Source organism: Enhydra lutris, unplaced genomic scaffold (genome assembly GCF_002288905.1).
Source record: "Enhydra lutris kenyoni isolate GAN:26980312 unplaced genomic scaffold, ASM228890v2 scaffoldscaffold42, whole genome shotgun sequence".
Taxonomy (NCBI): Eukaryota; Metazoa; Chordata; class Mammalia; order Carnivora; family Mustelidae; genus Enhydra; species Enhydra lutris.
This window is the reverse complement of record NW_019154126.1, coordinates 9,730,188-9,758,042: the sequence shown is the minus strand read 5'-3', so window position 1 is coordinate 9,758,042 and position 27,855 is coordinate 9,730,188. Positions and strand designations below refer to the sequence as shown.

The following is a 27,855-nucleotide window of genomic DNA, read 5'->3' as shown; positions in this document are numbered from 1 at the left end:
CATAGATAATAATTTCAAGTAGTTCTTTTTGAGTGTTTAGCTTACTTAAAGGTCTCCATTTATCCCTGTGTTGGAGCATTCTCTGCCTTTTACAATGATTATTTTCTTTGGGGATCCGTTCCTTCTTTCTTTGTTTTCCTTTTCTTAGGTCTTGTGCAAATTTCTGTCCTTTCTATCCATCTAAATACTTTGTATTTATTATCTCAGAGACAACTTTCTTTTAGTTGTTTTTGAAATAACTTTTGCCTTTTGATTCCATTTCTTTCCAGTATTCTGCCAGCTCTTTTTGCAACTGTCTATTCCTATCCAGAATTTTACATTTGTGAGGTACAGTGTTCTTACTTTTCCATAACTTGTTGGATTAAACTTAACTCACGTTGGGCTGTTATATTAAGTCATTTTCTGCTTTGTGAGTTTAAATACCATTTTAATTAGCTGAAAAGTTTGATTTATACTTTCTGGATTCTGTTTGTTATGATTATTCCTGTTGGCTTCTCCCTGACCAGCAATAACAGATTGTCCTATTGGGTCCAACTTGCTTACTCTGTTTCTTGGTTCAAGAATGCCCTCTTCTGGGCAGTTAAATGGCAGCTTGTTTGAATAGTGAAGGATTCTGTATTCTTCTGCTGCTTTGCTGTTACAGTGTTGTGTATCTTCAGGCCCTTCGTTCTTTATTTTTGCCAACAGACTTCCAAGAGATACTTCCCCTTTCCAAGATGCCTTTCCCTCCCCGGGAAATGCGGACTTCCCAGCGCTACACCTCTCTGTTCCCTCACATGTTCCAACACCATTTCTTTCTACTCACCAGCCATGAGTCTGATACCAAAACAACAAAGTCCATTTATTGGAAGAAAGCCCTCTTATTAATGTATATTTTTTAATTATTGAAAGTTCTTTCAACAGCTGATGGTTCAGTATAGACAATTAAAAGCTGCTCCTTTAAACACATTTTAAATAGGTAATATATACAAATGAATAAAGAATAATACCACAAACTTAACCATGCTCACTGCTCCCCTCAAAGAGTAAGACATTCTAAGTGCGGTCTCCAGGTCCTCCCCCTCCAATTGCATCTACTCTCTCCCTGCTTTTGGCCTCCTCTAATACTGACCTAAACACGATGCAGTATCGTTTCCCATATTTCTAACTTTATATATGTGTATCACACTGTAAACATTTCTCTAAAACTGGTTTTTCTCAATTTACTTTCTTGAGATTCATCATGTAGATATCTTTATCTCTACCTCATTGATTTTTTTTTAAGATTTTATTTATTTATTTGACAGAGAGAGATCACAAGTAGACAGAGAGGCAGGCAGAGAGAGAGAGAGAAAGGGAAGCAGGCTCCCTGCCGAGCAGAGAGCCTGATGCGGGACTCGATCCCAGGACCCTGAGATCATGACCTGAGCCGAAGGCAGCGGCTTAACCCACTGAGCCACCCAGGCGCCCCTCATTGATTTTTTTTAAGATTTTACTTATTTATTTGACAGACAGGATCGCAAGTAGGCAGAGAGGCAGGCAGAGAGAGAGGGGAAGCAGGTCCCCTGCTGAGCAGAGAGCCTGATGTGGGACTCCATCGCAGGACACTGGGATCATGACCTGAGCAGAAGGCAGAGGTTTTAACCCACTGAGCCACCCAGGCACCCCTACTTCATTGATTTTTAACTACTATATAGTATTCCATTGTGTGACTGTAATACAATTTGTGTCCATTCTTTTTATAGGCATTAAGGTCATTTTCATTGTTTTGCTTTTATTAATAATGCTTTTATGAGCAGTCTTATATATGTCTTCTTACACAGGTATGTAAGAAAGTCTACATCTAGGAGTGGAATTTCTGGATGGTAGGGTATGCATGTGTTCAACAATATAAAATATTGCCAAATTGTTCTCCAAAGGAATTGTAGGGATTTATACTGCCAAGCAGTATATGAAAATTCTTAGTGGTCTATATCCTTGACAATATTATCAAATTTTTATGGGTTTTTTTTGCCAATCTGTGTATTAAATTATTCTGATTTTATTTTTTCTAGTTTTACTGAGATGTAATTGACATGTAACATTGTGTGAGTTTAAGGTGAACAACATAATGGTTAATGTATGTGTGCAAAATGATTACACATTTAGTCAACATCCATCACTATATTGGCTATAATTTTTTCTGTGACAATTTTTATGATCTACTCTCTTAGCAACTGTCAAATATACATAAAATATTCTTACCTATAGTCACCGTGCTTTACCTTACATCCCTAGAAATTATTTATAGTAATCAAAACAGTATGGTATTGACATAAAAACAGATACATAGGGACACCTGGGTGACTCGGTCAGTTGTTAAGCATCTGCCTTCAGCTTAGGTCATGATCCCAGGACCCTGAGATCGAGCCCCATGTCGGGCTCCCTGCTCAGTGGGAAAGCCTGATTCTTCCTCTCCCTCTGTCTGCTGCTCCCCCTGCTTATGCTCTCTGTCTGTCAAGTAAATAAATAAAATCTTAAAAAAATAAAAACAAACAAATATAAAACCAGATGGGTCATTTCCTTGTGGATTTTGGAGGCTCTCCCAAGGATTTTGCCAACAACAACTTTTGTAAAAATATATTCCCAAACTGATGGCAGATATACCCACTGTTAGTAATTACATGTGAGACAGTGGGTTTCTTTAATATATAATTATCTATAGAAAACTGTGGATTGGCAGTTCCCAAGGCTGTTGATCCAGGAAGATGACATTCTAAGAGTTCGATCTCATCTCCTTTGAGGCCACCTGCGATATTTTCATTGGTTTGCAATGGAGCCTGAGCACAGATATTTATATCTATAAAATTTCTTTAAATAAAAATATTTTCTACTCAAGCTTTTACAGGTACAATTTCTGTGCCCAGGAGTCATTGGAAGCCAGTGAAATATACAAATGGTTCAACATACATGTTTCCTCACTTAACAAACATTTGTTGAATAAATTAATGCCGGAGCATTCTCATGTCCCTTAGAGGGGTCAGCAGGACCAGGTCCCTATTCATGAAGCGTGGGGGTGAACCAGGGGACAGAAGTGGTTTGCCTTCTGGTGAATTTTGTTCCAGAGCTCATTTAGTTCCAATGCCCGTGTTCAGGCCTTTGTCTCGGAAGATGTATACTACAGACGCCTGATCCTTCGAAAAGGACAGAGTCCAAACATCCTGCAAAGCCTTCCCCAATAATCCAAACCTATAAATGGCTCCCCTGTCCTAACTTCCCCCCGGGACAGTGACCGAGGGGTGAGCATCTGGCCCATTGTCACCATTGTATACTGCCATGATTTTCTCCTCTCTTGCCTGGCTTTCGTTCTTTCTGTGAAGTTTCTAGAAGGCAGATGCTTGACAGATGTTATTTTCTCTGCAAAGCTTGGAACTGGGTGTAGGGTCACCATGACCAGTGCTGGGGACTAGAAATTTAAGCAAGTAGCTACGAGAAGTGGCCCAGACTTGCTGCATCTTGAGAATAGAGACAAGCCCACCCATCCTCACATCCCTCCATTCACTGCCCACCTCCCATGGGCCAAAAAGACCACTACCCGCCTCTGGGGGCTCCCTGGGTGGACCCATCTCTCTGCATTCCTGCCCACTGCCTCCTCCCAAGTGTGATCTCCATGGGGACAAGGGGTATGTGTGGGGGTCACCTAGCAGAGTCAGAATCAAAGAAACCCCAGTCTGAAACCATCCCCTAAAAATGGAAAAATAATCCAAATCAATGTGCACATTAAAAACAATATTGGGCTTTGATACTTAAGCCTTGCCCAAATATTGATCCTCCACTCAGCAGGATGGAAACCCTCTGCCTAGGGCCTTCGGAGCTGTGAGACTCAGAGCTGGGTCTAATCTGTCAAGGAAGGTTGCTGAGGAACCCCAAGTGTTGTGGGGAGGATTAAATGAGGCCACGTTTAGCTGACAGTTTGGCACAAAACCACAAGCAAGTTTTTAAAACCAAACACAGGGGCGCCTGGGTGGCTCAGTGGGTTAAGCCTCTTCCTTTGGCTCAGGTCATGATCTCAGGGTCCTGGGATCGAACCCCGCATCGGGCTCTCTGCTCTGCAGGGAGCCCGCTTCCCTCTCTCTCTTTGCCTGCCTCTCTGCCTACTTGTGATCTCGCTCTGCCAAATAAATAAAATCTGTAAAACACATACACACACACACACACACTTCACTACCAAAGGCTCTTGGGAGTTTTGTTAAATTAACATTTTTCAAGTAGAGTCCCAGCTGGTGAGACAGGGTTCAACAACAGAGACAGGGTTCAACAACAGACCACCAGAGAAACTGAAGCAGAGTTTACTGCTTGAGGGTCCTGGAGGAGGTCCACAGCACACCTGGGGGTGCCACGCAGGGGGTCAAGGCCAGGTGCAGGCCCAGGGGCAGGACCTACAGCACAGGCCTCTGTTAGAGCGAGTGGGGGCGGGTACACGTTGGCAGTCCCAGGCTAAGGCATGATTGCTCCATTCAAACAGCGAAAAAGTGGGTTTGGGTAAGGTTCACGGGGGTCTCTTCTAAGGGGACACAAGGGAAGCCTCTATCTGGGAGGCAGGAGAGACACGAGGATGGTGGCGGAGTGGTATGGAACTTATCTCACCTGTGACGTCCAGGGCACGCGCTCACGCTTGCGGGGAGGCCTGTTCAAGGGCCGCAGGCTGCTGACCCCACAGTGTGGGTGCCGAGGCACTATTACAGAGGGGCTTACTCACTTCTCCACAGCTCGCAAAAAGAAACCTCCCCAAAGCCAAAAACAGAAGATAACTCACTCTCTGGGATATTCCACCCCCAGAGTACAAACAACCTTCCTAAGCATTCTCACCCTCCAGTGACTCAAATCACAATAGCTGTGCACACTGTCCCTCTCCACAAATCACTAACACCCTCCAGACCCCGCTCCCGGACTCCACTCCTCCCTCACTCCCTCTCCTTCCCCAGCAACCCCTCGGCTTTTTCCAAAGCTCATACAATGGGGCTGATAAAGCCCTCCCCACCACCGACCAGCAAGGCCTGAGCCTGGTGGCCAAGTGGAAATCCGTCACAGCTGGAAAGACCATCGATCGTCAGCCCCTACCCCTCACTCAAGGTGCCCGCATCCCTGGCGCTGTTCCCACCTCTCCTGGGACCCTCATTACATACATCAGGCCACGTGACAGTGTCCCCTGGCTCTTGGGTGTTCTATCCTTTTTTTTTTTAATTCCTTTTTTTTCCTTTGTGTTTCAGTTTGGTTCATTTCTATTGAGCACCTCCAGGTTCGAGGAACATGCCCACAGCTGTTTCCCCTGATGTTAAGGGGTTTCCTCATTGTTAGTGCTGCTTAGGTCTAGAAGATCCATCTGACCCTTTGGCTCTCATCGGAGTCTGATGCTGTTTATTGCTTTGCTTTCAACCATGGAGTTATTTCCTGCTTTCCTGTGGGTTTGATAATTTTTTCATTTGAAAGCTGGGTATCATGCATAAAACAGAGATGGAAATAAATAGTTTTATGCCTGGGTTTGTGCTCATCCCTTCTGCTGGGCCCTATGGGGAGCTGAGCCCATCTAGAGTGGACCAGGCCGGTCACCCAGGGCACTGCAGGGCAACACAGCTAACAGATCCTGGTGTTACTGTGCGCCCAGCATGGAGTCCAGGCTGCTAAAGCGTTTTCTCAGTTTTCTGGTCTTTCTAGTGCTTCATGGAACAACCCCACTGGCAGGCCGCTGTTGCTTGTCACTGATGGCCCTGTTAGCCGCCGGGGTAATGTGCGGAGTTCTTGGATGTCCCGGAGGGATGTGAGCTTTGATCTTAAGCAGGCCCTTCGTGTGTGGGGGGGTGCCTTTCTCAGCACACCTGCCCCTTCTCGTATCTGTGGTTGGTCTTGGAGGGAAGTTCGCTGTGCCTTCCCAGAAGTAGTTGTGGTATCCAAGTGGATCCAAGCCCTCTCTCTGCTCCTTCCTCAAGGGCAGAAGGTTAATGCTTCAACCCTCTGCAGCCGTGTGTCTCTGCCTGTGACCAGGGAGAAAGGGTTGGGTGTCTCTCCTCCAGTAAGTAGAGGCTTTTGCCTGTGGGAGGGAAGGGCCTGGGCAGTGGGGTCAGCACCCATCTCAAGGTCACAGCCGATTTCCCGCTGCCAGCCTGCTCCACAGACCAGACGGGGCTGCTTCTGGCCCCCTGGCTTGCTCCCAGTCTTTCTTGTGAACTACTAGAGGCTGCAAGTTGATGTGCACCCCACCTGACACACTGGCCCTCACTGGACCTCCAGCATTTTGTTAACATTTTAGCTGATTTCTTCTGGAATGTACAGCACATGCCCCTGCTTCCTGTCCTCTGCCTACATGAGCTGGGGTACGTGTCCCACCTCTCCTTTGAGGGGCCTGCCCCTCCTGGGTATTTGGTTTCTAGTTTGCCTCGCAAAGTCAGCTAAGTTCAAGGAAAGTTAGGATTTTGTAGTTTGTCGGGCTTTTTTTCCCCCTCATTGGTGGGGATAGAGCAGAGTTCCTCCTTCCCAGGCAGAAGCAGCAACTCCCTCTTGGACACTCTGTCCTCCTCCAATCCATTCCCTACACTACCCAGAGGAATAAGTCGAGTCTGGTAATACACATCTCACCTTCAATCCTTTTGGTGGCTTCTTAGGATGGCCAAAATCCCTTAGGAGGCCTAGATGTGGCCCCTGCCTATCTCCTCCACTTGAATTTGTCCCAATTCCTTCTTTGCTCTCAGAACGGCAGCTGTGCCTGTGTTCATTCTATCCCCTCTTCCCGTTGCCTCTCTCCCTTTGCCAACCTTGTCCCTATTCATTTGGATCTCAGAGCCCACTCCATTTCCCCAGGGAGACCTTGCTTGGTGTCCTTCCCCTTGTCATGCTCCCGGATCACCCTCACCCTGGCCACACTTGGTGCCTCTCTCTCGTCGCGTCCCAGCCAGGGCCTAAGCTGCAGAAAAAGACTGTTTGCTTATCTGCATGTCCCCAGTGGTGAACCCAACAGCCAGCACCCAGCTCGGGACATGCGAACTGCTGTTGTCGTGACTACTAGGAACAGGTGGAACCAACTCAGGGCCCTGCCTGCATGGGTCTGCTTTTGCTCTGCACCTGACAACCGTCTGCTGACCACGGAGAGCTGGGAAATAGATCGGCATGTCTGGGGAACAACAGCTCAAGGTACTGGCTGATACCGGCCTCACCCTGAGTGGAACTGGGTGCCCAGGCACCATTGTGCTGCCCCCCTGCATTGTTCTAGAAGTCAGATGACATTGGTACTGACAGGTGCAGGTATCACTGGTAAAAAAAAAAAAAAAAAAGAAAGAAAGGAAGGAAGGAAGGAAGGAAGGAAGGAAAAGAAAAAGAAGTAGAAGTCTGTATTGCTGGAAATAGCAAAAGGGGAGGACGCACCACATTTCATTTCAGTGAACATATCCTGGAGAGGCTCCAAGTGCTGCATATGGAAAGTTATTCACCGGCTCTATTCGATTTACTGTTTTGATAGCCCATGTGAGGCTGTTCCTTCTTGCTATTCAACATGTTTTGTTGGATCTAAACATGTAGCAGAGGTGAAATTGTTTTGATGGTTTGGGGTATTTTGAGAAATTTGTTTGATGATTTCCAGCTAATATCGACAAGGCATTACTGCAACAAGTAGAAATTTGGCCCAGGTTTTACTTAGCCTAAGCGCAGAGAGGTCAGTCATGTGGGAAGTGAGAGACTGCAGCTAATATCACTGTGTCCTGATGGGTCTTAGAGAAATAAAAAATACAGAACACACGGAACATGAGACCTCTGCAGTAACTCTACCCCTGGGTGTCAGCTTTAGAGAAACAGTATCTGGAAATATATCTCTTGTTGGTGGTGGTAAGCATCATTTGTTGTTAAATGTAATTTCACTTTTAGCCTGGAAAGAGGTAACTTGTGGAAGTTTTGATGTTCACACACTCCCAGGAAATCACTTTTATCTTATGGAAACTTCCGATGAGATATTCATCAAGACCTACGTAACCAAGGGTCTAGAATTACTGACCCTTGCCTATTTTTAGAGATTTTTTTCCTTTTAGTTTGAAGAGAGTCCAAAGTGTTTATATGATACTCTTCTTAATTTTTCAGTAGTTCATTGGTTTTTTTCAGAGGTTGGGAAATTACACATTCTCTACTACCGGGCTGATGGGTGACACATAAATGTATTTCTTCACAGAGAGCTTATGGATCCGGAGACAGTAGACAAAGGGGTAAAGAATACTTCTGGCAGGGTCCTTTATTTTCCTATCAGAATCTCATTTGAGTCTTATCTGTAGGAGGTAAATTATCCATTTTCCCCCTTCAATTATTTCAACAGTGAAATGAGAGGGAAAATGCTAGAAAACAAATTGTTCCATCAGCACACGATGGTAAAAGCTTGGTCCAATCTTGTGAAATGTAGGGATATCCATTTTGGTGGGGGACACATCCCATTTAATGAGAAAATGTAACCTACTGTTATTAAAATAAGATAGTCCTGAGTGATCACTGATGCCTCTCCTGAGTAGGCAAGTCCTCAGAATGCTCGTAAACCTGGGCCCCCTCCTTAAGGGCTCCTCCTGCTCTGAGTGCCTGCTGGCTCTGTGGACGCAGCTGCTGCCCCAGCAGTGACTGACTAGGGCCACTGGGAGTCCTGCCGAGGACAACCAGTCTGGTGTCTGGTCCCTGGCATAAGGAAGGCCAAGCACAAAGGCCATGCCCAACAGGATGTCTCAGTCTTGCTCTGTGACAGTTTGGGGCTGACATAAGGAGAAAGCAGAACAGCTGGGAAAAACAGGAGCTCAAAGGGAAAAAAGCAGAAATTGGGAAAATTTGCTGAGTCCATATAAGGCAAAACATATTTGCCATATAAGGTGAAACACTACAAATGGGATTCACAGTCACTAGTCGATAGGAATGAAGGGGCACTGCCCCCTTGGAGCTGCCTGGCTCCTGCAGTCTCTGGTGAGTTCCAAACTCATCCTGGCTGTTCAATCAGATACGCGGATTTCCTATGTCTTGTGGATCTTCACAGTAAATTCCACTACTTGCTATCACTGATGTCTCTTCCTCAAGGCTTAAAGTACTTAACACAGCAATATATATTGTTAAATTTTAAAACATCCATTTGTTTATGGTCACATAATATGGATTCATGTTTGTGTTAAGATTTTAAAATCATATTCATAGAATCTTAATAAATAAGATTGAGCAAAATGCATAAGGGACATGTTTTGCAGAATTTATCATTCCTTTCTAAAAAAGGGCAAGTCATATGAAGAATTCATTGTGGAAGGGGTTAGGATTCATGCAATCGACTTGGGCTATAAATAGGCTGAAGTAAATTATGATACATGTTTAGTACCCACTGTGGCTTACCCTTTGGTGTGACACCATTTCCAGCACTCCCTTATGGAAGGATTGGCACAAAAATAATTTGATTTTGATTATTCAATTGAAAAGTTTTTAGTTAATATGGTCCACAATGGGAATCACATGATGTAGCCAAGGCCAGGCTTTTGGCCTGGGCCTTCTCACCTGCCTCTCCACTTGGTAGAGGTGAGGTCCATGTGGGAAGAGTTCTGAGAGTTTCCAAGCCCTCCATTGGAAGGAGCAGCCCTGTCATTGCTGATGTCTCCCTTTTCTTGCATTTGGATGTTGACTTCATCATGGCAGACTCCGGATAATCTTCAGGTAAGACTTAGTAGAGATGAGAACCATCTTTACTTTCTAAAATTTTCCAGAATAGGAATCAAGCTAGATTTGTTTTTCATGAAACTTTTTATTTGGAGATAACTGTAGATTCACATTTTGTTGTGAGAAATAATATAGAACTACCCAGTTTCCCCCAATGGTAATTTGTGTAAAACCCCATTGTAATGTTACAGCCAGATGTTCCCAGTGACACAGTCAAGGGACAGAACATCCCATCCACACAGGATCCCTCCTACTGCGCTTTCAAGTCACTCCTACCTCCCTATTCTGTCCTCTGTGGTAATCACTATTCTGTTCTCTATGTCTGTAACTTTGCCATTTCAAGAAAAGTTACATAAATTACCCTGAGCAACGTTTTGGGACTGGCTTTTTTCACACAGAATAATTCCCTGGAAATTCATCTAGTCAATCTAGATATTTTTTTTTAAGTCACATGAAATCAATCTATCCCTCATTGGTCATAGCATACCAAACCCAAACCCTTATCCAGGGAATAGAAGTACACTGTTTTTTAGGATATTTACCCTATGCGATCTCAAACAGATTTTAGACGTGCTAAAACAAGACTATGTTCTTTCAGGGAACCTGTGTGCAGCAAGAAAGACTGAGGACTAGGCCATTATGATATTCCAGACTCTGCATTTTCACTCCGATAAGACTGAATGTAAGAGGCACAGTAGTTGAACGTTTTATTGTCACTAGATACTACATTTGATTTTTCTGTCTTTTTTTTTAAAGATTTTATTTATTTATTTGACAGAGATCACAAGTAGGCAGAGAGGCAGGCAGAGAGGCAGTCAGAGAGGCAGAGAGAGAGGCAGAGAGAGAGGCAGAGAGAGAGGAGGAAGCAGGCTCCCCGCTGAGCAGAGAGCCCAATGTGGGGCTCGATCCCAGAACCCTGAGACCACGACCCGAGCCAAAGGCAGAGGCTTAACCCACTGAGCCACCCAGGCACCCCTGATTTTTCTGTCTTAAATGTAAAAATTTAAAGAAAAATAATGGGTGGATGGCTTTTTTCTTTCTTTGAATAGTCATGGACTCATAAGTTTATTTTTTTTAAATTTTAGTTTATTTGTTGTTAGGTTTTATATAATGTATGCTTTAAATTGAAGGTAGGATCATTAGAGTTACCTCAATTATCAATTCTCAGTTACCTCAAGAATCATGCAATTCTTACAACCCTGTGAGACTGATTTTTCCCTCTATAGATGAGGTTTAGCAAGCTGAAGTAATTTGTTTCTGGTCACCTAGTAAAGAATTACAGAGTATGGAATGAAACCAGGTATGTTTATGATTTCCAAGTCCCCAAGTCAGTGAGAATCCCAGAGCTACACGTACAACAAAGGAAGAACCTTGTTATTGGTTCTTAGTAAACTGTTTTGATCACATACCAATAATAATAACTCAGTGTAGGAAAACAGATAAGCCAAAAAATATTGTTAATGTTTTTGTGACATACAACCAGAGCAATACTTTTCTTTTAAAATAACTTTTAAAATCATCTGCTTTTAGCAAGTAAAACTTCATTAAATAGTTTCAGCATACCTCTAATTAAGGATTACAATTCATGTTAAGAGCAAACATATTCGTGACATGTAGAGTTAACAGTGCATTTCTTCCCTAGATATAGGACATGATAGCATTATGAAGACCTCAAAAGAAAAACCTTCTCACAGCTGAATTTTAAATTCCATATTTTTCTATCAGCTCTTTTGCTTTAGATATATAGGCACTCATGGCATCTTCCTTTGATTGCCCTAGAAAGACACAAAACAGATTATCTCACGGGCTGAAGTACTGGGAAATTAAGAAAGTTTACTTCACTTATTTAAGAATTAACAACCTTTTTGGAGGTTCCATGCTTCCCATTTAGCCTTGCCTTTTAAATCTAACATTCCTGGACATTCTGCTGAAAGAAGAATAGATATATTTTCAAGTTTACTTTTTACTCGCTGCTTCTATAAACATTGCTCAAATGAAATGTATTATTTTTTAAAATATGATTTTAAAAATATTGCTAACATATATACACAACATACACACACACACACATACAATACCAATATTAATGTCTCCAACTATAGATTGTTTGTAGAGCCCATAGAGTTCTTTCAGTTCTTCATCATCTGGTCTTGTTTTCAGCTTCCTCACATCTTTTGTGATCCTATCAAAATCAGCCTAGAACACAAAAGGAAGAAAAGGCCAATGATGCCTTTACTAACTTTCAGCAGGCTTATCTATTTTGCGGGTATTTTACCACCAGACAGTAGGAACTTAAAAAGAAAGAGGAAGGTTTCAAACAGAGCTATTACTGGTCTAGTCCTTCCAGAATTATCCTAATTTATTTTAATGTATGGATACCTCTCCTGGTACTTACCTGATATTCAGACAAGATATGGAGAACCACATAAAACCGTTACTAGTGAAAATTCCTTTTTTTTTTTTTTTAAAGTAGGCTCCATGCCCAGCATGGAGCCCAGTGCAGGGCTTGAGCCCACAACCCTGAGATCAACACCTGGGCTGAGATCAAGAGCTGGATGCTTAACTGACTGAGCCACCCAGGTGCCCTAATACTGAAAATTCTTAATTAAAAAAAAAAATTTTTAATTTTTAAAATTTAAAAATTTTAAATTTTATTTAATAATTTAAATTAAATTAAATTAAATTTTAATAAAATTTAAATTTTAAAAATTTTTCAGAAAATTTGAAAAACTAAAGAAGACATAAATAAATGAAAAATACTCTATGCTCATGGACTGGAAGAAATATTATTGTTTAAATGTCAATACTACCAAAAGCAATATACAGATTCATGGCAATCAATCCGTATCAACATTCCAATGGCATATTTTACAGAAGTCAAGAAAACAACCTTAAAGTTCATAGAGAACCACAAAAGACCCTGAACAAACAAAACAATCTTTTTTTTTAAAGATTTTATTTTATTTATTTATTTGACAGAGAGAGAGAGAGATCACAAATATGCAGAGAGGCAGGCAGAGAGAGAAGGGGAAGCAGGCTCCCCACTGAGCAGAGAGCCCAATGCGGGACTTGATCCCAGGACCCTAAGATCATGACCTGAGCAGAAGGCAGAAGCTTAACCCACTGAGCCACCCAGGCACCCCCAAACAAAACAATCTTGAGAAAAGATAACAAAGCTGGAGTCATGACGTGTCCTGGTTTCCAGTTATATTACAGAGCTATAGTAATCAAAAGGGTATGGTGTTGGCCTAAAAAACAAATGGATCAATGAAACAGAATAGAGAGCCCAGAAATAAAAGCATGCATATATGGTCCATTAATTTATGACAAAGGAGCCAAGAACATAGAACGTGGAAAGGTGAGTCTCTTCAACAAATGGTGTGTGACCTGACAGTCACATACAAAAGACTGAAACTGGACCACTGTCTGACACTGTGCATAAAAACCAACTCAAATGATTTAATGTCAGGTCAAGTAAGACCTTTTGTTTAGATCTTACTTGAATGTAAGACCTAAGTCCACAGGGGCGCCTGGGTGGCTCAGTGGGTTAAAGCCTCTGCCTTCGGCTCAGGTCATGATCCCAGGGTCCTGGGATGGAGCCCCGCATCAGGCTCTCTGCTCAGCAGGGAGCCTGCTTCCTCCTCTCTCTCTGCCTGCCTCTCTGCCTCCTTGTGATTTCTGTCTGTCAAATAAATAAATAAATCTTAAAAAAAAAGACCTAAGTCCACAAAACTCTTCAATAGAAAACAGAGGGGGTTAAAAAAAAAAAAAGAAAGAAAGAAAACAGAGGGAGTAAACTCCTGGACACTGGTCTGAGCAATGATTGTTTGGATCTGACATCAAGAGCAAAGGCAACAAAACAAAAACAAAAATAAAGACGTGAGACTCCATTAAACTAGAAACCTTCTGTACAGTAAAGAAAATCATCAACAAAATGAAAAGGCAACCTTTTGGAATGGGAGAAAATATTTGCAAATCATTTATCTTTAAAAAGAAGTGGTTAATATCCTAAATATATAAAGAGCTTACACCACTCAATAGCAAAAAGAAAAATTCAATTAAAAATGGGCAAAGGAACGAAATAGACATCTTTCCAAAGACATACAAATGGAGGTGGTCTGATGCTACATGGGTCATGGTGCAGCTCCAGCCTTGTACATCCCACACCCCTGCATTAGTGATGGTGGAGGAGGGCCAGCATGCCTGGGGGCGGTGCGGGGGAGGAAGGCAGAGAACCACGGGGAGGGGAGGGAGGAGGTAGGGGGAGGAGGCAAGGGGAACACCACCTGGGGGAGGGGAAAGGGGCACAGCGCCACCTGTGGGAAGGAGAAGGAGGAAAACTTGCCTGGGTGGGCCTTGCCTGGGCGGGGTTGGGGGGGGTACAGGGAGGAGAAGGCAGAGCACCACCTGTTGGTCCAGCAGCCTAGTAAAGCCTGTTGGGGAGGAGCTGACTGATCAGCACCCAGGAAGAAGCACAAAGGGGAGGAACAGGTTGGAGATAAAGCCCTCCTGAAGAAGATGAGCTGTTCATCCAACAAAAAACTTCCAGATTAGACTCTTGAGACGTTAACTACAGCTGGACAGACTAACATAAGGACATCATCAGAAAAGTTGAAAGAAATTCATTTGCAGAAGAAAAACGAAGGATGTGAAAAAGGAAGTGATTCCAAGAAAGCTGAAAAAAGTACAAAAAGTACAGTCTATGGGCCAGATTAAAAGCCACTTACTTGGCTCTAAGGCTAGAAGATCAAGATCTGAGAGATTCAAGGCACTAAGCAGCAAAAGGCTTTAGAGAGAATTTTTTACATGGTCCCAGAACCAACAAAACTACTATAAATAAGGTCCTGTGCCTTGAAAATAAGAGGTTACCAGGGAAAAGGGCTGCCACCCAGTTTTTGAGTAATCCTTGGGGAGCCCAGAAAAAAACAAAACGCCAAGAGGTTTAAAGACAGTGGCTGGTCAGAAACATGAAAACTTCTAAGAAGTAAATCCAAGTTAAATGAAAAATGAAAACTTGTATGTATAGAGCTTATTCAGTGTAAAGAATTAGTTTTTCTGAAAAAAATCCAATAAATCATTTATAAATTAAAATAAATAAATAAAGACATACAAATGCCATGTGATTCAGCAATCCCACCTCTGGGTATACACCCAAAAAAAGCAAAATCCCTATGTCACAGTGATGCTGCCACCCCCCAACCCTGTGTTCACTGCATCATTGTTTACAACAGTTAAGGAATGGACATTACAACCTAAGTGTCTGATGATGGATGGATGGACACACACACACACACACACACACATAATGGAATATTGTTCAGTCGTAAAAATGAAGGAGATCCTGCCATTTGCAGCAACATGGATGGACATTGGGAGTATTACGTGAGATGCGTGAGTCACAGAGACAAATACTGTAGGACCTCGCTTACATGTGGAATCTTAAATAACTAAACTTATAAAAACATAGGACAGATTGGCAGTTGCAAGGGGGAGGTGAAGGGTGAGGGAAGTGGGTGAATATGGTCAAAAGGTAGAGAAAACAAACCTATCAAGAGAAATTTCATTACATGTTTCTTTTTATTTATTTATTTTTTAAAGATTTACTGATTTATTTGGGGGGGAGCAGAGAGGGAGAGAATACCAAGCAGACACCCTGTGGAGCGTGGAGCCCAACGAGGGGCTGGATCCCACAACCTGGAGAACCTACAACAAGAGCAGAAACCAAGAGTCAGATGCTCAACTGACTGAGCCACCCAGGCAACCACATCACAGTCTAAGAAGGGGGAAGGTTTGGATTTGAACCTGGCGGACTCTGGACTATGTGCCTTTAGTCACCATAAAATACTTCTTGAAGAATCCTTAAAGGTGGGGTGGGGGTTGTCCCTGGGTGACTGAGTGGGTAAAGACTCCAACTTCTGATTTTGGCTCAGGTAGTGATCTCAGGGTCCTGGAACCCAGCCCCATCTGGGGCTCCATGCTGGGTGTAGAGCCTACTTGAGGATTCTCTCTCTCTGTCCCTCCCCCTTCACCCTCTAAAATAAACTTAAATCTTAAAAAAAAAAAAAAAAAAAAGGAATCCTTATTCAGTGAAATTGTATCCAGATTTTTTTTTCAAATTTTATTTTAGATTATTTAATGATGAAAAATGTTCCTAATATAGTCACAGGTACAGGAATAAAACTGTATATACTTGAGTATAATTGAATCAGTGTGTGTGTATTATACACACATATACACATGTGTGTACATACGCGTACACGTGCAAGTACATACAAGCACACACACACACACACACACATTTTTCACAGTACAAGAAAGTAATCCCTCAGGCTAGCAGTGGTTATCATCTGCGTGAAGGAATTCCTAATAGTTTTCACTTATTTTATATTTGCTCTTTCCCCAAATTTCCCACCCTGAACATGTATTTTTTCGTATATCGGCAAAACTACTATTTTGTAGTTTTACAAATCTCTGCTGTTCAGAAAAACACTTGTCTCACCAAGGAGCGAGGGCGCGCGGGTGGGGCCCCAGCCGCCCTCGCCTCCCTTTCGCAGACGGAAGGGGCAGGCGGAGCAGGGCCGCCTTGTCCTCCGGGAACAAGCCGGCCTCCGCCCTCCCGGGGGCAGCTCTTACTTTGCGAGTAACGGATCCCTGGGGTTCGCAAGTGTTGCCATGGGGAGCCCCAGGTCGCCGTCAACAGATGGCACAGGTGTGGTCTCCAATGCAATGAGCGGGCGCTCGCGATGGGGGTGGGAGTGTGCCCGGGGTCACTCCGTACAACTCCCGGCGGTGGTGGGGCGGGGGGAGGAACTCGGGGCGCGAGGACTGCGGGCGACAGCTGTCCCAAGTCCAGTTCTGACTCGCCCGCCACCCATGGGCGTCACGCCTGCCCCATGCCCACTCGAGCTCTTCCCTCTGAGGACGAAGCCCGCTCGTGGGGCTTCCGCACCCTTCGACTCACCTGCAAAGACATGGTGACACCTACTCAGCTACTACCACACTCCTGAGGCGCCGGTCCCGCGTGCCCGTGCGGCGGGCGTCCTTAAATGGAAGCGCGCCTCCGCCCGCCGTCTCCCACTGGCTGAGCTGTTGGCCCCGCCAGCTCCCATTGGCCACCAGTACTGGGGGGCGGGGATAAGCGGTGAGTGGCACCTGCTCTGACCCCAGCGCCCGCCCGCGCGTCCCAAGCCGCGCAGAGGGTTGTCTGCAGCCAGCGCCGCTGCAACTGGAAAAGCGAGGAGCAGGGAATTTTTTTTTTCTTTTTTTTTTTTTTAAGATCCTTTTTTTTTTTTTTTTTTTTTTTTAACAGAGTGATCACAAGTAGGCAGAGAGGCAGGCAGAGAGAGACAGGAGGAGGCAGGCTCCCCGCGGAGAGCCCCATGCAGGACTCCATCCCAAGACCCCGAGACCATGACCCGAGCCGAAGGCAGAGGCCCCAACCACTGAGCCACCCAGGCGCCCCAGGAGCAGGGAATTTAAATGAGTTCCTCTCCGCTCTTGGCTCGTTCCCCAGTTCTTTCTCAAGAGGTCGTTTGCAAGAAATCCACAGAAATCTCCCTAGGGCACGGATCTCAGTGGGGATTCCTTTTTGTATTTATATCCCTCTGCCCTCTCCTTAATTCCTAGAAACGTGGATGGCAGGTTTTTGAGACCTCTCAAGTCTCCTCTCATACTTCTAGGTACACTTCATCAGGAGTGAAAAAGGCATCTTCTCTTTAAAAAGCAAAAACACACCCTGAACACGCGCTGCAACCACCCTGACTGGTTCTCGGTTATTGTAAAGACACAGAAGTGCGCACTATTCAATCTGACCCCATTCTCCCGGGCAACAAATCCAGTGTCCCTGCCAGTCTGCTGAAACACGGAAGGGGGTTGTGGTGCACACTTGATTAAGTTCTCAAAGAACTGGAACAGCATTTTCTAATCAAAGGAGTTCATTTCCGACTCTTTCAAGAAAAAAATCTTCTTGGAGCGAAATGACTGGAAGACCTGACAAATTCAGGGTTTAGAGAGTTACTGATCGGAAACGTCTAACATATAACAACGCAAGTGGTGGAGAAGAAAGGCTCCCAAACATTTTAGCTTGTTTTTGCATAGAACTACATTTTAAAAATATTTGCTTGGGGCGCCTGTGTGGCTCAGTTGGCTAAGTATCTGCCTTCAGTTCAGGTCATGATCCCAGAGTCCTGGGATGGAGTCCCACGTACAGGGTCCCTGCTCAGTGGGGAGTCTGCTTCTCCCGGTACCCCCTGCTTGTGTTCTCTCTCTCTTTCTCTCAGATAAATAAACAAAATCTTAAAAAAATATATATTTGCTTTACCTTTTCATGTAAATCCTTTGGTTTTTAAATTTTCTCCTCCAAAATACTTTCATGGTGTAATCAATGAATTTCCAAGTAAAAGACAGAAAGCAAATGTTAGCAAAACGTACTGGCCAGGATTTTTTGGTTTTTCATCTTTAAACTTGCAGGTGATGGGACAGACACTGTGGGGGTACAAAGGCGAATGGCAACTTCAGAACAGCGAGTGCTTTCTCTGCTGAGGAAGCCCTAGTAGTGTTTCAGTAGGGAAATACTGGGGGTGAACTCCAGTATCCATGTGTGTCTAGAGCTGAGACATCTGGGCCTTGTAGTCATTATAAGAAATCAGGAAAAGGGAACAGGGAAGTCACACTGTGCTCTGTTTTATTTTCTAAGTCTAGAATGTTCTTCTCAGAACTCTTTCAAAGCATGTTCTTCTCTTGAGATGCCCTCCTCTGAACAGAAGCTAGAGTCATGATGTCTTGTTCCACAGAACAAAAAGAAAGAAAAGACAATGGAAATATTGATGTCTTCTGCCCAGTGATAATATACTAGGTACAGTAAAAACTTAGCTTTCCTTAGGGAGTGAGTCAATTTGGACAATCAGGTTCCTTTTTTTTTCCTTTTTACTATTTATTTAATATTGATTATAATCCAATATACATACATCCATATATATGTAAAATTCTAACAATAAAGGGCATGTTTATGAACCTACCACCAGTTTAAGACATAGAGCATTACCTTTACCTTTGTAACTCTCCTGATTTCATCCCATCCTATCGTCCTTATTCATTCTTTCATTCACTGAAATAGTTATTGAGTGCCTAATATGAGCAAGGCACTGCTCATTCTTGAAAAACATTAGGGAACAGAACAAACAAGATCCTTCTCCTCGCATTACATTCTGGTTGGGGATTACAGACAATAACACATATAATAAGCAAATTATATCGTCTATTAAAAGATACGCTGTAATAAGTGCTGTTTTAAAAAAAGAGCAGAGCAAAAGAGACAGGACGTCTTGGATCTGTGGGATGGAAGAGGTGACATGCAATGGTAAATAGGGTAGTCAGATAGGTGTCTTTGAGAAGATGACATTTGATTAAAAGCTTGAAGGAGGGTAAAAGAGCTGACCCTAAGAACTTCCCTTTCAAAGGCAGCCTCCTCTACAAAGGCCCTAAGAATGAGCTTCCACAGCAGATGTGAGGAACAGTAAGGGGCCAGAGTGGCCAGAGCAGAATAGAAGAGGTCAGAGAACAGAAGATGGAGACCAGATTGTATATGGCCTCACACAAAGGCATTTGGTGTTAAGTGGGAGTGAAACAGAACCGTTGAAGAGTTTTGAGTAAGATCTGACACGATATGACTTAGTTTTTAAAAGGATCATTCTGGGGAATGCCTGGGTGGCACAGTGGGTTAAGTGACCAACTCTTGGTTTCAGCTCAGGTCGTGATCTCCAGCGGTGGGACTGAGCCCCACATCAGGCTCAGTGCCAACCCTGCTTGAGACTCTCTGCCCCTCTCCTTCTGCCCTCCACCCCTCACCGCACTCTCTCTCTCTCAAATAAGTAAATAAATAAATCTTTTTAAAAAATCACTCTTGTTGCTGTGTTGAAAATAGACTATAGGGGAACAAGGCTGGCAGCAAAATCCTTACTATAATTAGAATCCAGAGAACTCATGGGTGTCTCACACTCAGGTGGTAGTGGGGGAGGGTAGCTAGTGAGAAGTATTTCAGATCCTGGATATATTTTGAAGTTAGAGTCAACGATAGTCCCCAGTAGATTCTACATGGGTGTGAGGGAAAGAGACAAGTCAGGATAATTCCAAGATTGTGGGCCTGAGTAACTGGAAGGCCCACTGGTGGAGGAGGTTTGGTGAGGAGCAAAGATCAGAAGTTTTGTTTTGGACATGTTACTGTTGAGACATCAGACATCTAAGTGCAGATGTCAAATAGGCAGATGGATATCAAGTCTAATCTGGGCTGGGCATCTAGAGGTGGGACTCACGAACACAGAGATAGTATTTAGATCCTTCAGACTGGATGACCCTAGAAACTGAATGGATAAAGAGGAAGAAAGAGAAGAGGACTGAAGACTGAGCCATGGGAGTTTGCAACATTGCAACACTTCAAAGAGCTTGGAAAGAAGAGGAAGAATGAGCGTATGAGACAGAGAAGAAGTGGTCTTTGGGTGGGAGAAAAACCAAAAGAATATAGTATGCAGAAGTATATCAAATGAGAAAGCATGACAGGTTAGACGTGGACTGAGAATTATTGATTGGATTTTCGTCTTTGTCAAGATCACGGATGACACTGACAGAAGTTTCAGTACAATGGTGGGGGGCGAAGGCTGATTAGAGTGGGTTTCAGAAAACATGAGGGGCAATTTTTGTTTGTTTAAGATTTTATTTATTTATTTGTCAGAGAGAGGGACAGAGAGAGAGAGAGAGAGAGCACAAGCAGGGGGAGCAGCAGAGGGAGAGAGAGAAGCCGACTCCCCGCTGAGCAGGGGGCCCAATTCGGGCTTCCATCCCAGGACCCTGGATCATGACCTGAGCCTAAGGCAGATACATAACAACTGAGCCATCCAGGTGTCCCCACAAGCGGCAATTAATAATCATTTTGGGGGGACTCTCCCTTTGTTTACCCCTCCACCTATGTCAAACTGTCTTAATCATTAAATCCTATCTATTTTGTTCATCTTCATGAAGGGTTGTTTTGGCATTTTGCTCTTCCCTATAAATCTTAACATTCATGAGTCAAGTTCCACAAAAGAGAATTCTTGAATTTTTCTTGGCATTGCGTTGCAAAGCTATATCGGTTGTGTGTGGGTGGAGAGGCTGATATCTTTGTGACACAGAGATTCACTATTCATGATTCATGTATCTTTTTCAATCAATTTCCTTATTTAATGTTTTCAGACAGTTTTCTAATTTTCTCCATTGAAGATCTTGTACATCTTATGTGGACTAATTTTTTCCATTTTTTTAAAGGCTTACTTATTTAGTTTAGAGAGGGGGGAGGGGCAGAGGGAGAGAATCTCAAGCAGACTCCCCGTTGAGCATAGAGCCCAATGTGGGGCTTGATCTCATGACCCTGAGATCACGACCTGAGCCAAAATCAAGAGTTGGACACTTAACCAACTGAGCCACCCAGGCGCTCCATGTGAATTTCTTTTTAAATAACTTTATAATTTTTTATTATGTTAGATGGAGCGTTTTTAAAAATTTCATTGTTTGTCCTTTTGTAACTAATACAGAGAAAGGGAATTCATTCCAGCAACCTTGATAAATCTTTGAAGTTTTAATGATTTTTCAGTAAATTATTTTAGGCTTCCTATTTAGCTAACAATAGTCTATGAATAATGACAGCTTCATTTTGTTCTTTCCAATCCTCAGATCTTTCTTTTCCTTGCCTTTTTGTACTATCCAGGACCTACGTATAATAATGAGTAGAGTAGTAGTATATGGTTCCTTAAAGGTAATGCTTTCAGAGTTTCACCATCAAATGTGATATGTTCACTACCACTGGCTTATTTCAGTGGATATATATATTTTAGTATGTTAAGGAGGTTTCTTCCTATTTGTAGTTTGGCAAAATTTGTTTCCGTGAATGGATGTAGAATTTCGTCAAAAGCTTTTTTATCCTCTATTGGGATGATCATATTGTTTCTCCTTTAATCTTTTTTATTTTTTAGATTTTGTTTATTTGAGAGAGGGAGCAACTCAGGCTCTATCCCAGGACATTAGGATCATGACCTGAGCCAAAGGCAGACACTTAACCAACTGAGCCACCCAGGCACCCTTCTCCTTTGATCTTTTAAAGAAAGGGCTTACATTAATTCATTTTTCAATTGCTAAACCAACTTTGCATTCCTTATTAATCTCAACCTGACCTTGACGAAATGTTTCTCTCTTTTTAAATGCATTATTGGATTGTGGGCTATATTTTGAGAGTGTTTTTCATCCATGTTTACTTTGTAACTTTCCTTCCTTAGACTTTTATGTATTTATTTTCTCTGTATCAGCATGATGCCAGTGCAGAAAACAAGTCGGGAGAGCATCCTCCCTTGACTGTATTCTGGAATTGATTGTGTTGAATGGAGAGGATCACAAACGACAGAAGGTCATACCAGGGCCAGTGACACTTCAGCTGATTTTCCCCTTGCTGCCTCCTCCACTTCCAACCCCTGCGGTTAAGGCCCCAGCCAAGCACAGGCGAAGCCCAGCTACTTTATCGCACCCACTCTCCACTTGGAGTCAGTGTCATAGCGTTGAGCGCGCGAGCACATGTCGGTAACACCCCGCTTTCTTACCATAAACTCCGAACTGTTTTTGGCACTAGATGTAGCTCCAGTGAAGCTCTCAGTGAAAGTCACCCAGGAGATTTTTCCCCGGAATTACCTGTTCAGGGCTCCCCTACCTTGCCAAGCTGCCTTCTGGAAACACCAACTCCCCTCCCCCACAAGCGCCGCAGAACTTTGGGGCCCCCCCCGCGCAAGCGCAAACGCAAACGAGGCAGTGGGGCTTCTGCAGTCTTGCCTGGGGAGGGGGCGCGGTGGCCTCTTCTCCTTTTGTCTCCCGGGAGTCTCCTGGCAGCCAAGTCAAGGTTAAGGGGCCGTGGGGAGGCAGTGGTTTTGAAGGCCGCAGGGGTGCAGCTGGCTCTCCACTTAAATGGAACTCCGTTGAGAGTTTGGACCCCCTCTGTGCACTGCGCAAAACCCCCTTGGCCGGCAGGCCCCGCACACCCAGCAGCAGCACAAATTTCTTGCTCAGCCCATACGGGCTACGGTTTGCTGGCAGCACAGGGCGGGGCTCCTGTACCTTCTAACAGGGCTCCATGAAGTTCATGCTTTTAATCCTCCCTGTCAAGTGTAAAGAGCACCACTTGGCCTCCCCACATGTTTCCTTTATCACAGTTTCTGCTCCCATTCTGGGAGGTTTGATTGTCTCCTGTCAATGTCTGCTCTCAGATTCCTCCGGCAAACCTGAAACACAGATGTCTCAGTACAAACTTGAACCTGAACTGGCTGAAGAAGTTCCCAGGGGCTCCCTGCAGCCCCTGGCTGTTGTCAGAAGAAGTAGGGGGTGGCTCACCTGTGGGAAGTTGCCCGATGGATGGAGTTTCCTTTGGACACACCGTGGCGGGGGGACCTGGTTCCTTCTGTGCCATGGCTTCTGATGTGTGGGTGGAAGAAGGGGCCAGAGGGACATAAGTCCATGGGAGTCTGTGCTGGGCTGGGGCCCCTCACAGGTCCCCTCTGGGGGCACAGCCCTGAGGCCTAGTTGGGCTGTGGCACGTGGATCCCTGGTGCAGATGGGGTCTTGTTGGGAGATTGGGGTGCAGTGGTGGGGTGTGGAGAAGAGGAAAGGCCGTGGAGGCCCTGGGCTCCGGCAGGGTTAGGCCCTCCAGCTCGGCTCTCTTGTTACTTGGGAGCCAATAGGTGGCCATCACTTTGTTGCCCTTATGGTCCATCGGTGAGTCTTGGATCTCTCCCCTGTGTGACACACGGACACCATCAACCCAGCCCGGCTTCCCTGTAGTCAAGGAGTGGCTCCACATAAGGCTTTAGTCCCTCCCCATGACCCGTATTCACCAATGGATCCTGAGCTCCAAAGTGCTCTCTTGCTGGGACTGAGAAGGAGAAATTTCTTGAGCAGTTTTTCGCCTTCCCTGGAATGTAAAGAGGGATACGGTGTATTCCATGAAGGGGTCCGCTGACTCGTGTCTACACCATGGCCCTCAGACTCCACACCTCCATGCAGGTCCATCTTATTTGGCCCTGGAAGAGTTCCAGGGCAGCATAAGGGTGGGGGGGTGCTGCCAAAGGAAGTATCCAGTTGTTCCCAAAGGTGAACTCCTACCGGAGCCGAAGTCTTCAAACTTCATTATCACGTCAGCATCCAAGAGCAGGTGTTCTGTCTTTAACTCTATGAACAACACACTTCTAGGGACTGTACCCACAGACATTATCTGACAATTTGCCTGTGGCCTTTCTGACAGACCTCCACGAGCCACTAGGAACTCAAGCACCTCTCTTTCACTGGAGTACTCCACGACAAGGCAGAGGGCTTACTCGTCCGGATCACTTTAAAATGACTGTTTTGGGATGGTTCAAGGGCTTCTTCATTCTTATTTCACAGGACAGTCTGTAGTTTGGAGGAGTTCTACTAAACCTTGTCACTGATCTTTTTTTTTTCTTTTTTTTTAAGATTTTATTTATTTGACACAGAGAGAGAGATCACAAATAGGCAGAGAGGCAGGCAGAGAGAGGGAGGGAAGCAGGCTCCCCGCTGAGCAGAGAGCCCGATGCGGGGCTCGATGCGGGGCTCGATCCCAGGACCCTGAGATCATGACCCGAGCCAAAGGCAGAGGCTTAACCCCCTGAGCCACCCAGGCGTCCCGCCTTGTCACTGATCTTAACGACTACTTCTTTCCTAAGGCAGGATGTGCCAAGCTAACTTCAGCTTGGTCAGGTTACCCTTGGTGATGACCTTGAGGGCCAGTGGCTGCCCACACAGGTCTCCTCCTCAGCAGAGATGGCTGAGAGGCCCAGCAGCATGGTGGACTTTACTAATGACCTCGGAGTCGAGGCATCCCAAGGTCAACTTAAAATTGGGAGAAGCTGGTGAGAAGCTTGGCCTACATCACCTCAAGAGAAAATAAATTCGAGTCCACCTGGTGAACTGATCTTTATAATGGAATCAAAACACAATGCCAGACAAGCATACAAATAAACTAAACCAAATACTAACAAACTAAATAAAAAGGGTGAAAAAATTTCAAAAGGAAAATGAGGAAAAACAGTAAAGAAGAAAAAAAGGAATTAAAGGAAAAATTGAGTGGCATTAAGTACATTTGTAATGCTTTGTAGCCATCACCACTATTTCCAAAATTTTTTCATCCTCCTAAATGGAAAGTCTGTACTCATTAAAGAATTTCACATTCCTTTCTCTCCTCAGCCTTAGTAACCTCTATTCTACCTACTAGCTCTATGAATTTGTGTAGTTTAGGTATTTGTGTAATTGCACAATATCTGTCCTTTTGCAACTGGCTTATTTCACTTAGCATAATGTTTTTCAAGTTTATCCATGTTGTAGCAGATGTCGGTACTGAGTCACACTGGCACTCCTGCTGTTTTATTTCTTTTAAAGATTTTTAAAATTTGTTTAGAGAAAGAGAACATGTGCATGTGCGTACATGAGTGTGGGGGAAGGGCAGAGGGAGAGGAAGAGGGAGAGAAGCAGACTCCCCACTGAGCACAGAGCCTGACATGGGGTTATCACCACCCAAGCCAAAATCAAGAGTGCTCAACGGAGCAAACCATCTGTTGTTTTAATAACAGCCATCCTCATGGATGTGAAGTAGTATCTCTTCATGGTTTTGATTTGCATTTCCATAATGATTAAGGATGTTGAGAATCTTTTCATGTGCTTATTGGACATTTGCATCTCTTCTTTGGAGAAATGTATTTTCAAGTCCTTTGCCCATTTTTAAATTTTTTTAAAAGAGATTTTATTTATTTGAGAGAGAGAGTGAGTGAGAGAGAGTGAGCATGAGGGGTTGGGGGGTTGTGAAGAGGGAGAAGCAGAGCAGGGAGCTTGACAAGGGCTCTATCCCAGGACCCTGGGACGACAACCTGAGCTGAAGGCAGACGCCCAACTGATGAGCCACCCAGGCACCCCTGAACCGGTTTTTTCGGGGGGCTCAAACTCACAACCCCAAGATCAAGAGTTGCATGCTCTACAGACTGACCCAGCCAGGTGCCCCATGGGGGTTTTTGTTTGTTTTGCTTTTTCTTGTTGAGTTGTAGTTTTTATATATTCTGAATATTAATCCCTTATCAGATGTGATTTGTAAATATCTTCTCCTATTCTGTGGGTTTTCTTTTCACTCTCTTGATAGTGTCCTTTGATGCACACAAAATTTATAATTTTTTTTTAATTCAGCTCCAAGCCCAGCATGGAGCCCAACATGGGGCTTGAACTGACCACTGTGAGATCAAGACCTAAGTTGAGATCAAGAGCCGGGCACTCAACCAACTGAACTATCCAGGCACCCCAAAAAGTTTTAATTTTGATGAGGATCTAATTTATCTATTTTTTCTTTTGCTACCTGTGCTTTTATGATCATATCCAAGATATCATTACCAAGTGAAATGTCATGAAGATTTTCCCCTATGTTTTAAGAGTTTCATAGTTTTAGCCCTTAAGTTTAGATCTTTGATCCACTTTGAGTTAATTTTTTTAAGATTTATTCATTTATTTTGGAGAGAGAGAGAGAGAGAGAGTAAGCAAACAAGTGGGAAGGGCAGAGGGAGAGAATCTTAAGATTCCATGCTGAGCGCAGAGCCCGAGGCAGGGCTTGATCTCACAACCCTGAGATCATGACCCTGAGATAACAACTTGAGCAGAAATAGAGTTGGACGCTTCACTGATTGCCATTCAGGTGCCCCACTGTGAGTTAATCTTTGTATGGGATATAATTAAGGGTCCAACTTCATTCATATGCATGTGGATATCCAGTTCTCCCAACACCATTTGTTGAAAAAAATTTCTTTTCCCATTAAATTGTCTCGGCCTCCTTGTCAAGAACTAATTGACCATATATGTGAGAGTTTATTTCTGGGCTCCCTATTCCACTGTTGGTCTTTATGCCAATACCACACTGTTTTGATTACTGTAGATTTGTAGTAAGTGTTTAACATCAGAAAGTGTGAGTCCTCCAATGTTGTTCTACATTTCCAAGATTGTTTTGGCTATTCAGGGGTTCCTTGAGATCCAGTATGAATTTTAGGATGAGTTTTTCTAATTTAACAAAAATAGGATAGGAATTGCATTGAATCTTTTTTTCCCACAGTGCTTTTCATCACCTATATACTATATATTTTACTTTCTCTGTTCTATTGTCTGTCTTCTGCATTAGAATTTCGGTTCACTGCTTTATCCCCAACACTTAGAATTCAATAAATCCTGTTATCTGTCAAAAAAAGGAAGGAAGGAAACATTCTTATGTATGTAGCATCTGGCCCATTGCTTGACATATAAAAGATGCTCAGTTAAAACCGGTGAATAAAGTAAAATGCTATTTATATTTTTCACCTAATACATGCTTACAGACATACGTACATTTCTACATTAAAAGTGCTTCTCAACCGCTTGTTTTCATATTGCTTTAGAAAGAATTCTGAGATAATTTAATTCATATAAATTTTTATACTTTAAATAATCCTAAAATTATGTTTATGTACACGTATGGCATATTTTGAAGTTACCTGCAGCTGATTTTATATCATATAGACACTTTATTTCCAAAAGTACTGTTGCTGGCTCCTTAGAACCTATGTAAAATCTAAAGCCTAGCATCATATCACATTAGATTTTTTTTTTTAAGATTTTATTTATTTATTTGACAGAAAGAGTAAGAGAGAGCACACAAGTAGAGGGAGCAGCAGGCAGAGGGAGAGGAAGAAGTAGGCTCCCCACTGATCAGGGAGCCCAATGCGGGACTCAGTCCCAGGACTCTGGAATCATGCCTGAGCTGAAGGCAGCCACTTAACCAACTAAGCCATCCAGGTGCTCATCACATTGGGCTTTTGCCTGTAAAAATAAAATAAAACTCTAATAAATAGTCTACTTAAAAAAAAAAAAAAAGAACATCCCAGACAACTTTGTGACCATTTGATGTAAGGTCTTTTAAATCCCTCCTTTTTAAAAGAACAACAGCTCTCTGCCAAGGCCCCTGACCACCTTGCATGTCTCTACCTAGACATGCCATGTAGGAAAGGCTTGACTGCAGACTGAGTCATGGCAGAATGCCTGGGATTCTTCCTGGAGCAAGCTCACAATCTTTTTTTGTTGGTTTGAGGCGGGGGGGGGGGGGGGGGG

At 43.7% G+C, this 27,855-nt stretch overlaps 1 protein-coding gene and 1 pseudogene across 1 annotated transcript; one reads left to right on the top strand and one right to left on the bottom strand.

Moving 5' to 3' along the window:
• Positions 1–10,729: 10,729 nt before the first annotated feature.
• On the bottom strand, positions 10,730–16,685 carry LOC111155579 (acyl-CoA binding domain containing 7). The gene is made up of 4 exons (XM_022515826.1): positions 16,628–16,685; positions 11,745–11,862; positions 11,528–11,590; positions 10,730–11,441 (listed from the first exon to the last, which is right to left on the bottom strand). The coding sequence occupies exons 1-4, from the start codon at positions 16,637–16,639 to the stop codon at positions 11,368–11,370; spliced, it is 267 nt and encodes an 88-aa protein (XP_022371534.1). The 5' UTR covers positions 16,640–16,685; the 3' UTR covers positions 10,730–11,367.
• Positions 14,185–14,654, top strand: LOC111155507 (annotated as a pseudogene).
• Positions 16,686–27,855: the final 11,170 nt, after the last annotated feature.